The 12,444-nt window shown below is 39.0% G+C and overlaps 1 protein-coding gene across 1 annotated transcript in view; it reads right to left on the bottom strand.

The window, feature by feature from the left end:
- LOC102999573 (acyl-coenzyme A synthetase ACSM1, mitochondrial-like) overlaps positions 1-11,248 on the bottom strand; it is a 45,275-nt gene extending 34,027 nt beyond the window's left edge. Inside the window, exons 1-2 of the mRNA XM_057528444.1 lie at positions 10,953-11,248; positions 7,710-7,952 (exon numbers count right to left, since the gene is read on the bottom strand). Coding sequence (XP_057384427.1) covers positions 7,710-7,901 — 192 coding nt within the window. The 5' untranslated portion in view covers positions 7,902-7,952; positions 10,953-11,248. The remainder of the gene's footprint in view (positions 1-7,709; positions 7,953-10,952) is intronic.
- Positions 11,249-12,444: the final 1,196 nt, after the last annotated feature.

Raw genomic sequence — 12,444 nt, forward strand, 5'->3', positions numbered from 1 at the left:
ATAAATAAAAATTAAAAAAAAAATGCGGGAGAATATGTATGGCTGAGTTGCTTCACTGTGCACATGAAACTATCAGAACATTGTTAATCAGCTATACTCCAATAGAAATTAAAACGTTTTTTAAAAATGAGGGAGAAATTAGGACATTCTCAGATAAAAAAAAAAAAATGCTGAGGGAGTTCATTATCCTTAGACTTTCCCTACAAGAAATGTTAAAAGGAGTTCAAGTTGAAATGAAAGGACATTAGAGAGTAACTTACATATAAAAGTATAAAGTTCTTTAATAAAGATAGATACAAAGACAAATATAAAAACACTATTGTTATAATTTTGGTTCATAACTTCACTTTTTATTCTTTCACTGTATGAAAACCACAAAAGCATAAAAAATAATTATAAATCTATGTTAATGGGTAGACAATATGTAAAGATATAGTTTGTGAAATCAATAACATAATATAGGAAGGTGCAAGGGAACTGGAAAACAGTAGGGTTTTGTATGTGAACGAAGTTAAGTTGTTATTAGTTTAAAATGAAGTGTTATAATTTGGAATGTTATATGTAATTCCCATGGTAATCACAAAGAAATTATCTACAGAATATTCCCAAAAGGAAACGAAAAGAAAATCAAAACGTATCACTACAAAAAATCAAGTAAATACAGAGGAAGGCAGTAAGGGATGAACTGAGGGACACAAAAGCTGTGACATCAAGGAATCAATTAACAATATGGTAATAGTAAGTCATCCTTATCAGTAATTACTTTAAATGTAAGTGAAAGAAATTCCCCAATCAAAAGAACTAGATTGGCAAAATGGATAAAAAACCTAGAATTCAACTATATGCTGTTGGCAGAATTGTTACTTCCATGTTATGGAATATGATTAAACCAATCAAGAAAACTTTCAGAATATTTTTGCAATAAAAATCTTATACAATATCAATTTAGAAAAGCAAAACCATATTTACATTAAATCCAAATTTATATAATAGTATCCATTCATTCATCCAATATATATTTGCCAAGTTCTCATTATTTCTTAGGCACTGTTCTTAGACCAAAAGGATACAGTGGTGAACAAGACATACATATACACATGTATGTAAACAGTTTTAAATGTCTATGGACAACTTTCATTTTCTTGTTTAAATCAAGTCTTTTATTTTCCCCAAGTAAAATGATTTTTTTAAGTTTTTTTAATTCCCCAAGCAAAGCATGTTCAGAGTAGAAGTTCAGGCAATGCACAATCTTACTAACAGAAAAATTTCTTATGAACAGAAAAATTTCTTCAAATTTCTCATCACATTTTCACTCCCTGAAGGTCAACACTGATAATTGTTTGGTGTATAATCTTCCAGAAATTATTTCCCACATATGTGCAAACATGATCCTACCATCTCTGCCTCATATGACTGGAACAAAAGAGTGTGTCTCACCTGAGATAAGACTTATATACATACATACATACACACACACACAGATATATGTATATACATATATTCATATCTATGGAAAAATCAGTGCTATGAAAAAAAATATTCTCCAACAGATTAAGGAATGTTAGCAAGTATAAATGTCTAGTTGTGCACTGTCTATATAAGGGGAACAGATTATATAATATTTCTGTATGAGTTTACAAAATGATAGAAAGTTTGGGGTATCAATGTAAAAACATTTTTTGTTTTTATTCAGACAAAAGTTTAGATTCCTAACTCTTGCAACTTGAAGAAGATATTGCTTAAGCATTTATAGTTTTGGGGGCTCAGAATTAATCTGATAATGTGATATTAAGATTAGCATGTTTTCAAGAAGATAAAACACAACCTTTAAACTGGATATGAGATTTAAAGTTTTATGCAGGGAAGTTTGAAGCCAAAGGAAATTGAGAAATAGATCTAAAAAATAAAACACTAACTCAGCAATAAAAAGGAATGAAGAAGTAATACACAAAACAATATGAATGAATCTCAAAAACATGCTGAGTAAAAGAAACCAGACACAAAAGAGTGCATCTTATATTATTCCATTTCTATGAAACCCTAGGAAAGAGAAATATAATGGCTAGTGACAGCAAATTAGTGTCTACCTGGGGCTCAGGGTGGGGGTGGGTGGGTATTGACTAGGAAAGGGCAAAAGGAAATTTTTGCGGTGATAGAAATGTTCTAAAACTTATTAAACTATCATATAAAGTGTGTGAATTGTATTCTAGGTAAATTATAGATAATACAGTTGATTTAAATAAACAAAAACCTACGTAGCTACTCCTTGTTAAGATAAAGAAGGAAAATTGGAAAGGTAGATAAATTACTCATGTGATTGATGAATGAGATGATTCTTTCTGAATGTTAAAACACATAAGAATTTACTGCCTATAGAAAGGGCTTGCCTTATTTTTAATTAAAATGAAATACAAGTAGAATTTCTATAATTTCTGTAAATTAATGATAGAATATGATAGATTTCATAGAATTTAAATCCTAACTGACATAGATAAAACACTTTCCCCAACAATGATATAACTCACCTTCTCTTCCATTGTATTTGTAATGTTTACTAACCTCCAGAAATTTCAAAAGTCAGACTATACTTTTTGACTACAATGAAATTAAGCTAGAAATCATTAACAAGAAGACAATGAGAAACCCATCTCAACTATCAGGAAACTAACCGATACATTTCTATGTAATCTATGGGCCAGAGAAGAATCAAAAGGCAAATAAAAAATGTTTTGAACAGAATGGTAATAAAATATGATATATCTAAATTTGTATAATGTACCTAAAAGGAGTGCTTAGTGGGAAATTTATACTTTTAATGCATATATTGGAAAAGAAGGAAGGGTTAAAAGTAAGGACATAAGCTTCCATTTCAAGAATCTAAAAAAAGAATAACAAATTAAATCAAGGGAGCATACAAGAAAAGAAATAATAAAGATAACAGTAGGCATCAATCAAATGGAGAGCAAATACACAATAGAGTATATCAGTAAAACCAAAACTGGTTTTGAAAAGATTTATAAACTTGGTAAACTCTTAGGAAGACTTATCAAGAAAAAAAAAGAGAATAAACATATTAAAAATATCAAGAATAAAAGGTGTACATTATTACAAATCTTACAGAGATTAAAATAGCAATAATAAAAATATTAATAACTTTATGTCAAAAAATAACTTTATGACATTTTGAATGAAATGAACAAATTGCTAAAAAAATTTAACTTTCCAAAGTTGATGAATAGGAATCTTAATAACCTATGTATTAAAAAAAAAGTTAAATCCTTTACTAAAAGCTTTTCTTCAATGAAAACCCCAGATTTTATGTCTAAATATTTCGATATGCATGCTAGTGTGTTGAGTCTGACCTGAAAAACTGCTGGTTTTTGTTTTTTTAGGAAAACAGTGATAATTATATTTCAATTATATCTCAATAAAACAACAACAAAAAATTAGTGATAACTTTTAAATTCTTTATCAAAGCTCTTAGAAGAGCACCTGGTACATAGTAATGTTCGTTAAATATGTACTGAATGAATAAATAAAAAACAACAACTCTGGAATATAAATAAGGAATTTCAGGGTTAATTTAAATCTAAAGATGACCCCAATCACCGGTGGGCCAACCCCAGCTCCAGGTGCCCTAACCCCATGGCCAGCTATCCCAGGATCCAGCTTCACCCACCAGTGGGCCAATATCAGCCCTGGAACACCCCAGGCCACATGGCCAGCCACATCAGGAACCAGCCCTGCCTACAGGCTGGCAACCACTACATGAGACAGGGAATGCCAGCCAATCAGTCTGGGGGCCAGCCTTGACTACCAGTGCCCCCACGGTAGTTGGCCATGCCACTACAGAAGGGCCCACATAGCCCACAGAGGGGGGAACCATAGAGCATACAACCCTAGAGCATATAACTCTGGTGACCAGAGGGGAGTGTGCTGCTGGGCCCATAGGACATCTCCTACATTAGGCCACTTCTCCAAGATCAGGAGCCACTTATGTAGGAATGTTAAAAGGCAAAGAAATAAAACCATCTATACCCACAATAAGTAGTTAATGGATATGCAAAAGAAAAATATGTAAAATATGTCATCAAAAACAACAAACATGGGGGGGAACAGTAAAAATGTAGGGTGGTTAGAATGCATTTGACCTTAAGAGATCATCAACTTAAAAAAAAAACCCATAGGGCTTTCCTGGTGGCGCAGTGGTTGAGCGTCTGCCTGCCAATGCAGGGGACACGGGTTCGAGCCCTGGTCTGGGAGGATCCCACATGCCGTGGAGCAAGTGAGCCCGTGAGCCACAATTACTGAGCCTGCGCGTCTGGAGCCTGTGCTCCGCAACAAGAGAGGCCGCGATGGTGAGAGGCCCGCGCACCGCGATGAAGAGTGGTCCCCACTTGCCACAACTAGAGAAAGCCCTCACACAGAAACGAAGACTCAACACAGTCATAAATAAATAAATAAATAAATAAAAGAACGTGAATTTCTTTAAAAAAAAAAAACCCATATATATATATATATATATATATATATATATATATATATATGTCATGACAACCACAAACCAAAAACCTATAATAGGTACACACACAGAAAAGTGAAAGAAATTCAAGCATAATACTAAACATGGTCATCAAATCACAAGGGAAGAGAGGAAAAAAAGGAGAAAGGAACAAAAAAGAACTACCAAAACAACCAGAAAGCAGCAAAATGGCAATAAGTACATACCTAGCAATAATTACTTAAATATAAATGGATTAATATTCCAATCAAAAGACATAGAGTAGGTAAGTTGATAAAAAAAAAAAAAGACCCATTATATCCTGTGAAGAGACTCACTTCGGATCTAAAGTCACACACAGACTGAAAAAGTGAGGGGATGGAAAAAAGTATTCCATATAAATGGAAGTGAAAAAAAAAAAAGAAGCTGGTGTGCCAATACACATATCAGACAATATAGACTTTAAAACAAAGAGCAGAGCTTCCCTGGTGGCACAGTGGTTAAGAATCCACCTGCCAATGCAGGGTACACAGGTTCAAGCCCTGGTCCTAAAAGATCCCACATGCTGCAGAGCAACTAAGCCTGGGCACCACAACTACTGAGCCTGCACTCTACAGCCCACAAGCCACACCTACTGAAGCCTGTGCTCTTAGAGCCCATGCTCCGCAACAAGAGAGGACACTGCAATGAGAAGCCCGCATACCACAATGAAGAGTAGCCCCCATTCGCCACAACTAGAGAAAGCCCGCGTGCAGCAATGAAGACCCAACACAGCCAAAAATAAATAAATAAAATAAATTTAAAAAAATAGAAATAAAAAAATAAAACAAAGAGCGTAACAGGAGACAAAGAAGGACATTTCATAATGATAAAGGAATCAATCCAACAAGAAGATATAACAATTGTAAATATATATGCAGCCAACATAAGAGCACCTAATACATAAAGCAAATACAGTTGACCCTTGAACAACACAGGTTTGAACTGTGTGGGTTCTGTTGCATTTCTATACACTAACAAGTAACTATCAGAAAGAAAAATTAAGAAAACAATCCCATTTACAGTTGCATCAAAAAGAATAAAACACCTAGGAATAATTCTAGCCGAAGAGGTAAAAAACTTGTATCCCGAAAACACATGTTAGGTACTCACTAAATCCTAACTGAATGAATGAATGCAGTATCAAACAGACAGAATGAATGATTTTGGACATGAACGTGACCTCACATGAATAGATTTGGGAGGCTGCTCCATGAATCAGTTGGAGTGTAGTATCCTTGGAGCCTAGAGTAATATAGGGTTTAATTCCCAAGGATAGTCAGGGGTTATAAATTGATGGCTTGAATGAGTGACTATATTCCACCCCTGGACCTATGTTGCCTGGCTTATGCTAAAAAAAAATTACATTAAAATGTTGGATTTCTAACTTACCATTTTTAATAAGTAAAATGTGTTGAAAATTGAGTCAAAATAAATTCTGTCTATTTGTTATGGTTTGGGTTGTGTTGTTGATTAGGCTACGGATCAGTTTCTGAATGACGCTTGTTAAGTCGTAAGGGGAGGCCCAGAAGGCCAGAGTGGACTGTGGTGGCACACGCCCTCCAGAAGGTCTTCCATGGGAGCAGCATCAATCCCTACGGTGCTCGTAGGCAAGTTTCAAAATTAATGTATTCCACAAATGTGTACTGAGGGATTGCTAGGTGTCAGACACCGTATGTCACTAGAGAGACACTGATCGTGATCAAGGCAGTTGGAAAAGTAGAAACAGACAGATCAGAACTGTTGTGAGAATGAATGTAAATAGGGTGGAGGTGCTGGGGGTAGGAGAAGTTTGGAGATATGGAGGAATTGACAATGACCCAACAAAGACGGGGCATTCCCTGGGAAAATATTTACATGGTGATAATCTCCAGGGGTTGATGTGTGAACTAATAAGGACTTTATGAAGATAAATGCAGGAAAAAAACGATGGCCTCTCCAGCCATTTCTTATGATTCAAAAAGTCTAACCAGAATTTTGGTCTGGGCAGTGATGAAAGTCAGTTTGTAGTCTGAAGGCAGAGATGTTTGGACATCATCAGATTGTGAGACCAGGTTAAACAGTGGATTATAGAATCAGACAGCCTGGACCCAAATCCTGCTCCTTCACTTATTAGGTATGTGAATTCTGTAGGTTATTTGAACCCTTGGAACCTCAGTTTCCTCAGCTGGAAGATGGGGATAATTAAAGTGTCCATCTAATCAGAATAATAAATGCAAAGTGCTTGACATGGCACATTAAAAAAAGGCTCTCCATAACTGAGGGCTCTATTTTCCTTGGAGTTATTATGGAAATTCAGAAAAAGGAAAAAGATGGAGGTAGGAAAAAAAGTCCCTATGAAAGGCATGTAAGCTTTGAATACTAACATATGAATGTATGTTCATGGGACATTAAAAATACATCAACTCTCTGACTCCATCTCAGGTGAATTCTTTCTTCTGTACAAAGACAGTGTTCAGTGGGTTTTCACAATGTGGACATTACCAGCTGGGACTTAGTAGCTGGAACACCACCCACCGTCTACCCCAACTCCTAGTGTCACCACTGCTCCTCTCTTGGTCTGTCTCTTGGTAAAAGACAAACCAAGAACGTGCATTTGTCTGCAGAGACCACAGGGACAGGTTTCTCTGGACACATCCTAAAGCTACATGCTTAAGTAGGTAGTTGACAGGGAAGACTCCAGATGTACTTGCCATCCTCATAGGAAGATAGATGACATGATTTTGTTACATGGTCAGATGTTCATGTGCACAGTCAGGTTGCCTGTACCCTCCCTCTCACTGTAGCCTGAAGTCACGCCCAAGTGTGATGAGATGAATTCTAGTTAGACTCACAGTTCCAGTAGTTGAAGGTGAGAATTCAGACCAACATCAACTTGCTGACCTGTGATTAGAACTAGACACTTGGTCACAATTACTTGACTGTGTACCAGATACTTTTTACCTGCTATCTTGTTTCTTAAATGAGATTATCCCCATTTCACAGATAAAACCATTGGGGCTCAGAGAATTAAGGAAGTGTCCAGGCTGAGAATTGAAGCCAAAAACTTAAGCTTTTCCCACGATGCTTGTAAGCTTAGCCAGAAGCCATTCTTAGTTCTGTGACCCTCAGCCTACAAGGAGCAAGAGGTCAATCCTGTTCTCACCCCCCATCATGGGTGCCTCCTTACCTTCTCCATTTGAGTCCAGTAGTCCAGTACATCACTTGCAAAGTTAAATTCCTCAGGTGTATCATAGTCATTCCATCTTGGGGCTCCAGCTCCCGATAAAGACTGGCAGCACAGGCGCTGAAGGGCAGGGTGGAAGCCATGGCAGGATTTTTGGGTGTCCCAGAGGACCCGGAACTTCATCAGCCATCGCATGGTGGAGCAGTCCTCAGGAAGCAGGCACAGAATTCTCAGGCCACCACCTGCCTTGGGAGGAGATGGATAGTAGGTTGGTCATCGGAGCAAGAATTTCTTCCACAAAATGAAGTCACGCTCCTGGTTAGTTGCTAGAGTGATACTTTGTTTAAGCTCAATGGAATTTGGAAGGCACAACTTACTGATTAAGGTGGGGATTTCTCTTCCCAGATGAGGCAAAAAATGATGGGGAGGGGCTATAGCTACCAGATAAGGTTGGCACATATTTCTGAGGGTCTTCTCCTCTTTTTTTTACCCCCTGGGATGGCGGCCATGTGGCCACCCCCTTTTTGGTAGAAACTTATCATCTTGAAAGTCCTGTACCTAATGTTATCCTTGCTCTGGAGACCTCTCTTCCCACCAAGCCCAAATGTATGGTTCTCATGGAAACTAAAGTTGACTGGTCCAGAGCTGAGCAGTCATTTCCCATGATTTTTTAATCCAAACTGGGCTAATCATAATCCCTCTCCAGAATTTGTGTGTTTGTGCTTGTTATCAAAGGGTATATAAGGCAGTCTCTCCTTGGTAGAAGCCATGAAATGCACACTTTGGAAACTGTCGGTGGCTATAATTCCTGTCATGTGGAGATAACTGCTTTGCATGAGTGAAGAAAACATGGAAGATTTCAGAGACATGGAAATAAGGGGCAGAGAGTATCTCAGAGGCATGCAAGTCTCTGGTTCAGAACTATTGTTCCTGAGGCCCGTCTGCATCTCTACCCCTCTCTTGGTAATATCCTGTCCTGAATTCTATGAGCCAACAGTTTTTCCTGCCTGAGATTGAGTTTCTGTCACCTGAGACTCTAAGAATATTGACAACTATGCACCACCTCACTCAGGACAGAGGAGGCTAATATCACAGCACCTTCCTTACTGGACCAGGATCTGGCCTCGGGGTTTTCCCCAGGACAGCATTCCAGGTAGCTATTACCAATCCATCACTTGACCTATGAAATAAAGTTTCTTTGCCACTCCAGATCCCAGCAAATGCTTCTAACATGGGAGCAGAACGCTCATTTATTAGGATGCTTCTTGAAGTTTGATTGGGAAAATTGGTTTAAGCTAGAACTTCTGTTCTGTGAGAAGAAAGCCACTTCACAAATAGCTCTGAGGTTCAAGCACTTCATCACTGCAAACAAATAAGCCTCCTCCCCCTGTTTCAGCAATAACATAATACTGTTTGACAATAGACCCATTAAAGAGATCAATAAAACTTGACTCAATTTATTTTCAACCTGTTTAGACTCGTAATAACCTAACCTCAATTAATTTTGATGCTGCCCTCAGAACCCTGCTACTGTCTGCAGAAAAGAGGACAGATATGCGAAAACTTCATCCCTTAGAGTTTCTTTGTCTGTGTGGATCCTTAGACCACATGAACTAAAGTATGTCCCCTTCCTTTTTAGTGCCTGTCTATCAATAGTACTGTCTTTTGTTTTATCAGAGCATTTAAGGGAAGAAAGACCCTAAGATAATCAGCTGGCCCAGGCGTTTGACCCTCATCCTTTGGAGGAAAAAATTTGAATTGCCAATATTTAAAATTTGGGGCATTTCATTTAAAATGTGAATTGAAGATTTCTCTTGAAAACTCAGAAGGCCTGGCAACATTGGGCCTTTATTTCAACCTGGCACCAACTGGTTGGAGCTGAAAATTAAATGGAATGTTGTCCAATTCAACAGGGTTTCCACTACTCCCTATGTTGTTACAGCTACTTGCTTCTGCACTTACTGTACCTATCCAGCTCTTGTCGACATTTGAGCTTAAAACCCCCATTCTAGGCCAACATCCCAAGAGGGACAGGGATTTCCCCAAGGTTTCAAGGCAAGTTTAGTAGCAGAGCTACTTCTAAAACCTGCCTGCTATTTTTTCCAACAAATACCTCTCTCCACAGGCATGAGCTCAATGAGAGCAAGAAACCAGACTCAATTTCTATTTTTATACACAGGTGTTTACTGCAGGATCCTCCTTAAAATACTCAAGGACAGTGCAAACAACCCCTTAATAAGTAGCTAAAAACCAAAGCAACACCAAGAGAAATAATGAGGAAATTAATTAATCCTTTATTATGAGCTGAATTGTGTCCCCTCAAAATTCATATGTTGAAGTGCTAACCCTCAGTACCTCAGAATGTGACTGTATTTGGAGATAGAATCTTTAAAGAAGTAATTAAGTTAAAACGAGGTCATTAGATGGACCCAAATCCCATATGACTGGTACACAGTGCCTTGACGAGCTCTTGCAACAGAGCTTTAATTTCACAAGCATTTGGACTGAAAAGCTATTTATTTTATGAGGCAACATCCTTAGCGTGTTATAGGGGATCCTAGAGTTACAGAGCCAGGTTTGGCTCCACTGGGTACCAGCTGAGTGATCTTGACCACCATTCATGTCTCTAAACTTGAGGGCATAGTCGTAATACCCACTATCAGACTTCCACAGGATTAGCACGATAATCAATATAAATCACTTAGCCAGCACTGAGTCTGATGCAGAATAAGGGCTCAATAAATGTTGAGGTGCCTTCTAACTCCCAGCAAATTCTGAGGCCAACCCCTTCCCTGTTAGATATTAAAAACATATTTTTTAATAAAAGGCATTCACCTTATATACTGTGAACAAACTTCTGCATAATAGAGTTTTCTTTCCAGTGTCTATTTTCTGGGTGTTTTTTACACCTCTCGGTACCCTCCTCCCACAACCCACCACATTCAGAGCTGTCTAACATTAAATCAATCACCCATGTGCCAGCCACGGTGCTAGGCATATCACATGTATATTCCCATTGAGCCCTCTCTCTCAATATCACCATCCTCATTTTGCAGTAAAGGAAAAGAAGTGTCAGAGAAGTTAAGAGACATGCTCAAGGTCTGTAAGTGGCACTGCCAGAATTTGAAATTGGGTCTTCAGATTTTAAGTTCAGCACATACTTTACTGCCCTGTGTCAGATAAACACACACATATAAACACAACCCCCCGCCCCCCCAAAGAAGCTGTCATTCACCTCCATCTTACCTGGTACTGTCTAGGAAACACTTGGGTTAGGTCTTGGATGGGGACTTTGCGGGTTCAGTTCTCTCTGATCAGAAGTTCAGTTCTCTCTGTGCACACAACAGAACTTGGTCCCTGGCCACAGCTGGGGTGGAGAACTTGGCAGGAATTGAATGATTCAGAAGGGGGAGGAGATGCTCACGTATAACAGGTCAGAAAGCGATCACAAGCCCTCATGGAGAGAAAATCGGTTAGAAAAACAAACTATATAAAGTAATCTCCAATTATTGTAGGGAGACCTTGCGGTGTGAATGAACAGATAAAGCCAAATGGAGCACTTTCACAAGTTCTCTGTAGCTAACCTGCTCCCCTCTCCCAGTCCCAGGTCTCCAATGTTCTCGTTTAAATGACAGCCAGGTGGCAGCGTTGCCTAGTAGTTAAAGCCTGTGATCCGAGGCAGAGAGATTTGGGTTTAAGCGTCAGGTCTGCCGCTTACCCTCTCTTTGACTTTTGTGGACCTCCTTTTTCTACACTTCAGTTTCCTTATCTATGAGATGGGATGGCAATAGTGACACCTATTTCCTATGGTTGCTCTTTGTTGGTGTCATTGTTAGTATTAGATGAAATAATTCATGAAACGTACATAGCACAGTGCTTGGCATAATCAATGTTGGCTGTTTTTATTAACGTGGGATTCTAAGAGAATCAGTGTGGTGTACTGGCAAGATGCAGGGTCTTTGGTATCCCAAAGTCTTGAGCTTAAATCCTGGTACAGACACTTATAAGATGGCCCATGGCAAGCCATTTACCTCTTCTAACTTTTGTCTTCTCATCTGAAAAGTGGAGGAGTGGGTGGTTGTTAATAAGATTTGTCCCACGGGATCTTTGAAAGGTTCGCACAATGTACAGTCTGCAGCGTGCCTGGCCCAGGCATGTAGACACTGGGTTGACATTGATGTTGCATTGGGTAAGTCCAGATTGTCACAAGTAGGGGCTGGTACTGTTCGTTTTCTTCTAGAGCCATTTTGGGGAGTTGTAAGGGGATGGGGGATGTCTAGTATCCTGGTGCAACTTTCCCAGCTCCTATTGCCTCCCAACATCCATTGAACCAGGGAGAAAAATACCTCTGCTCAAAGCCACCACCAAAGACTGCTGGAGACAGCTAGAACACCCCTGCTAGGGCGGAGGGGCAAGCCTGGCCTCTGAGGGGTGGGTCTTGCTCTTTCTGGCCGATGCATTCATGGTGAACCCTTGCTCAGGATAGACTCTTATTTTATGGAGAGGAGCAAGTAAGCAGGCAGGGCTAGTTGACTGGCCATAATAAGCTAAAGATTATGAAGTACAAAACACTCTGTTACTCAAGCAGAAGAGGCGGTCACTTTTGAGAAGAGAGTGGGGACAGGAGGAACAGTGCACGAGGTGCCCTCTGGATCTCAGTAGATCTCCCGTGTGGAACTGTTACACCAGCACTGTGGTCAAGAAGACAGGCTCTGGGGCCGGGCAGCCTGGGTTTCAG

The sequence above is a fragment of the Balaenoptera acutorostrata genome, chromosome 15 (assembly GCF_949987535.1).
Source record: "Balaenoptera acutorostrata chromosome 15, mBalAcu1.1, whole genome shotgun sequence".
In the NCBI taxonomy this organism is placed as follows: Eukaryota; Metazoa; Chordata; class Mammalia; order Artiodactyla; family Balaenopteridae; genus Balaenoptera; species Balaenoptera acutorostrata.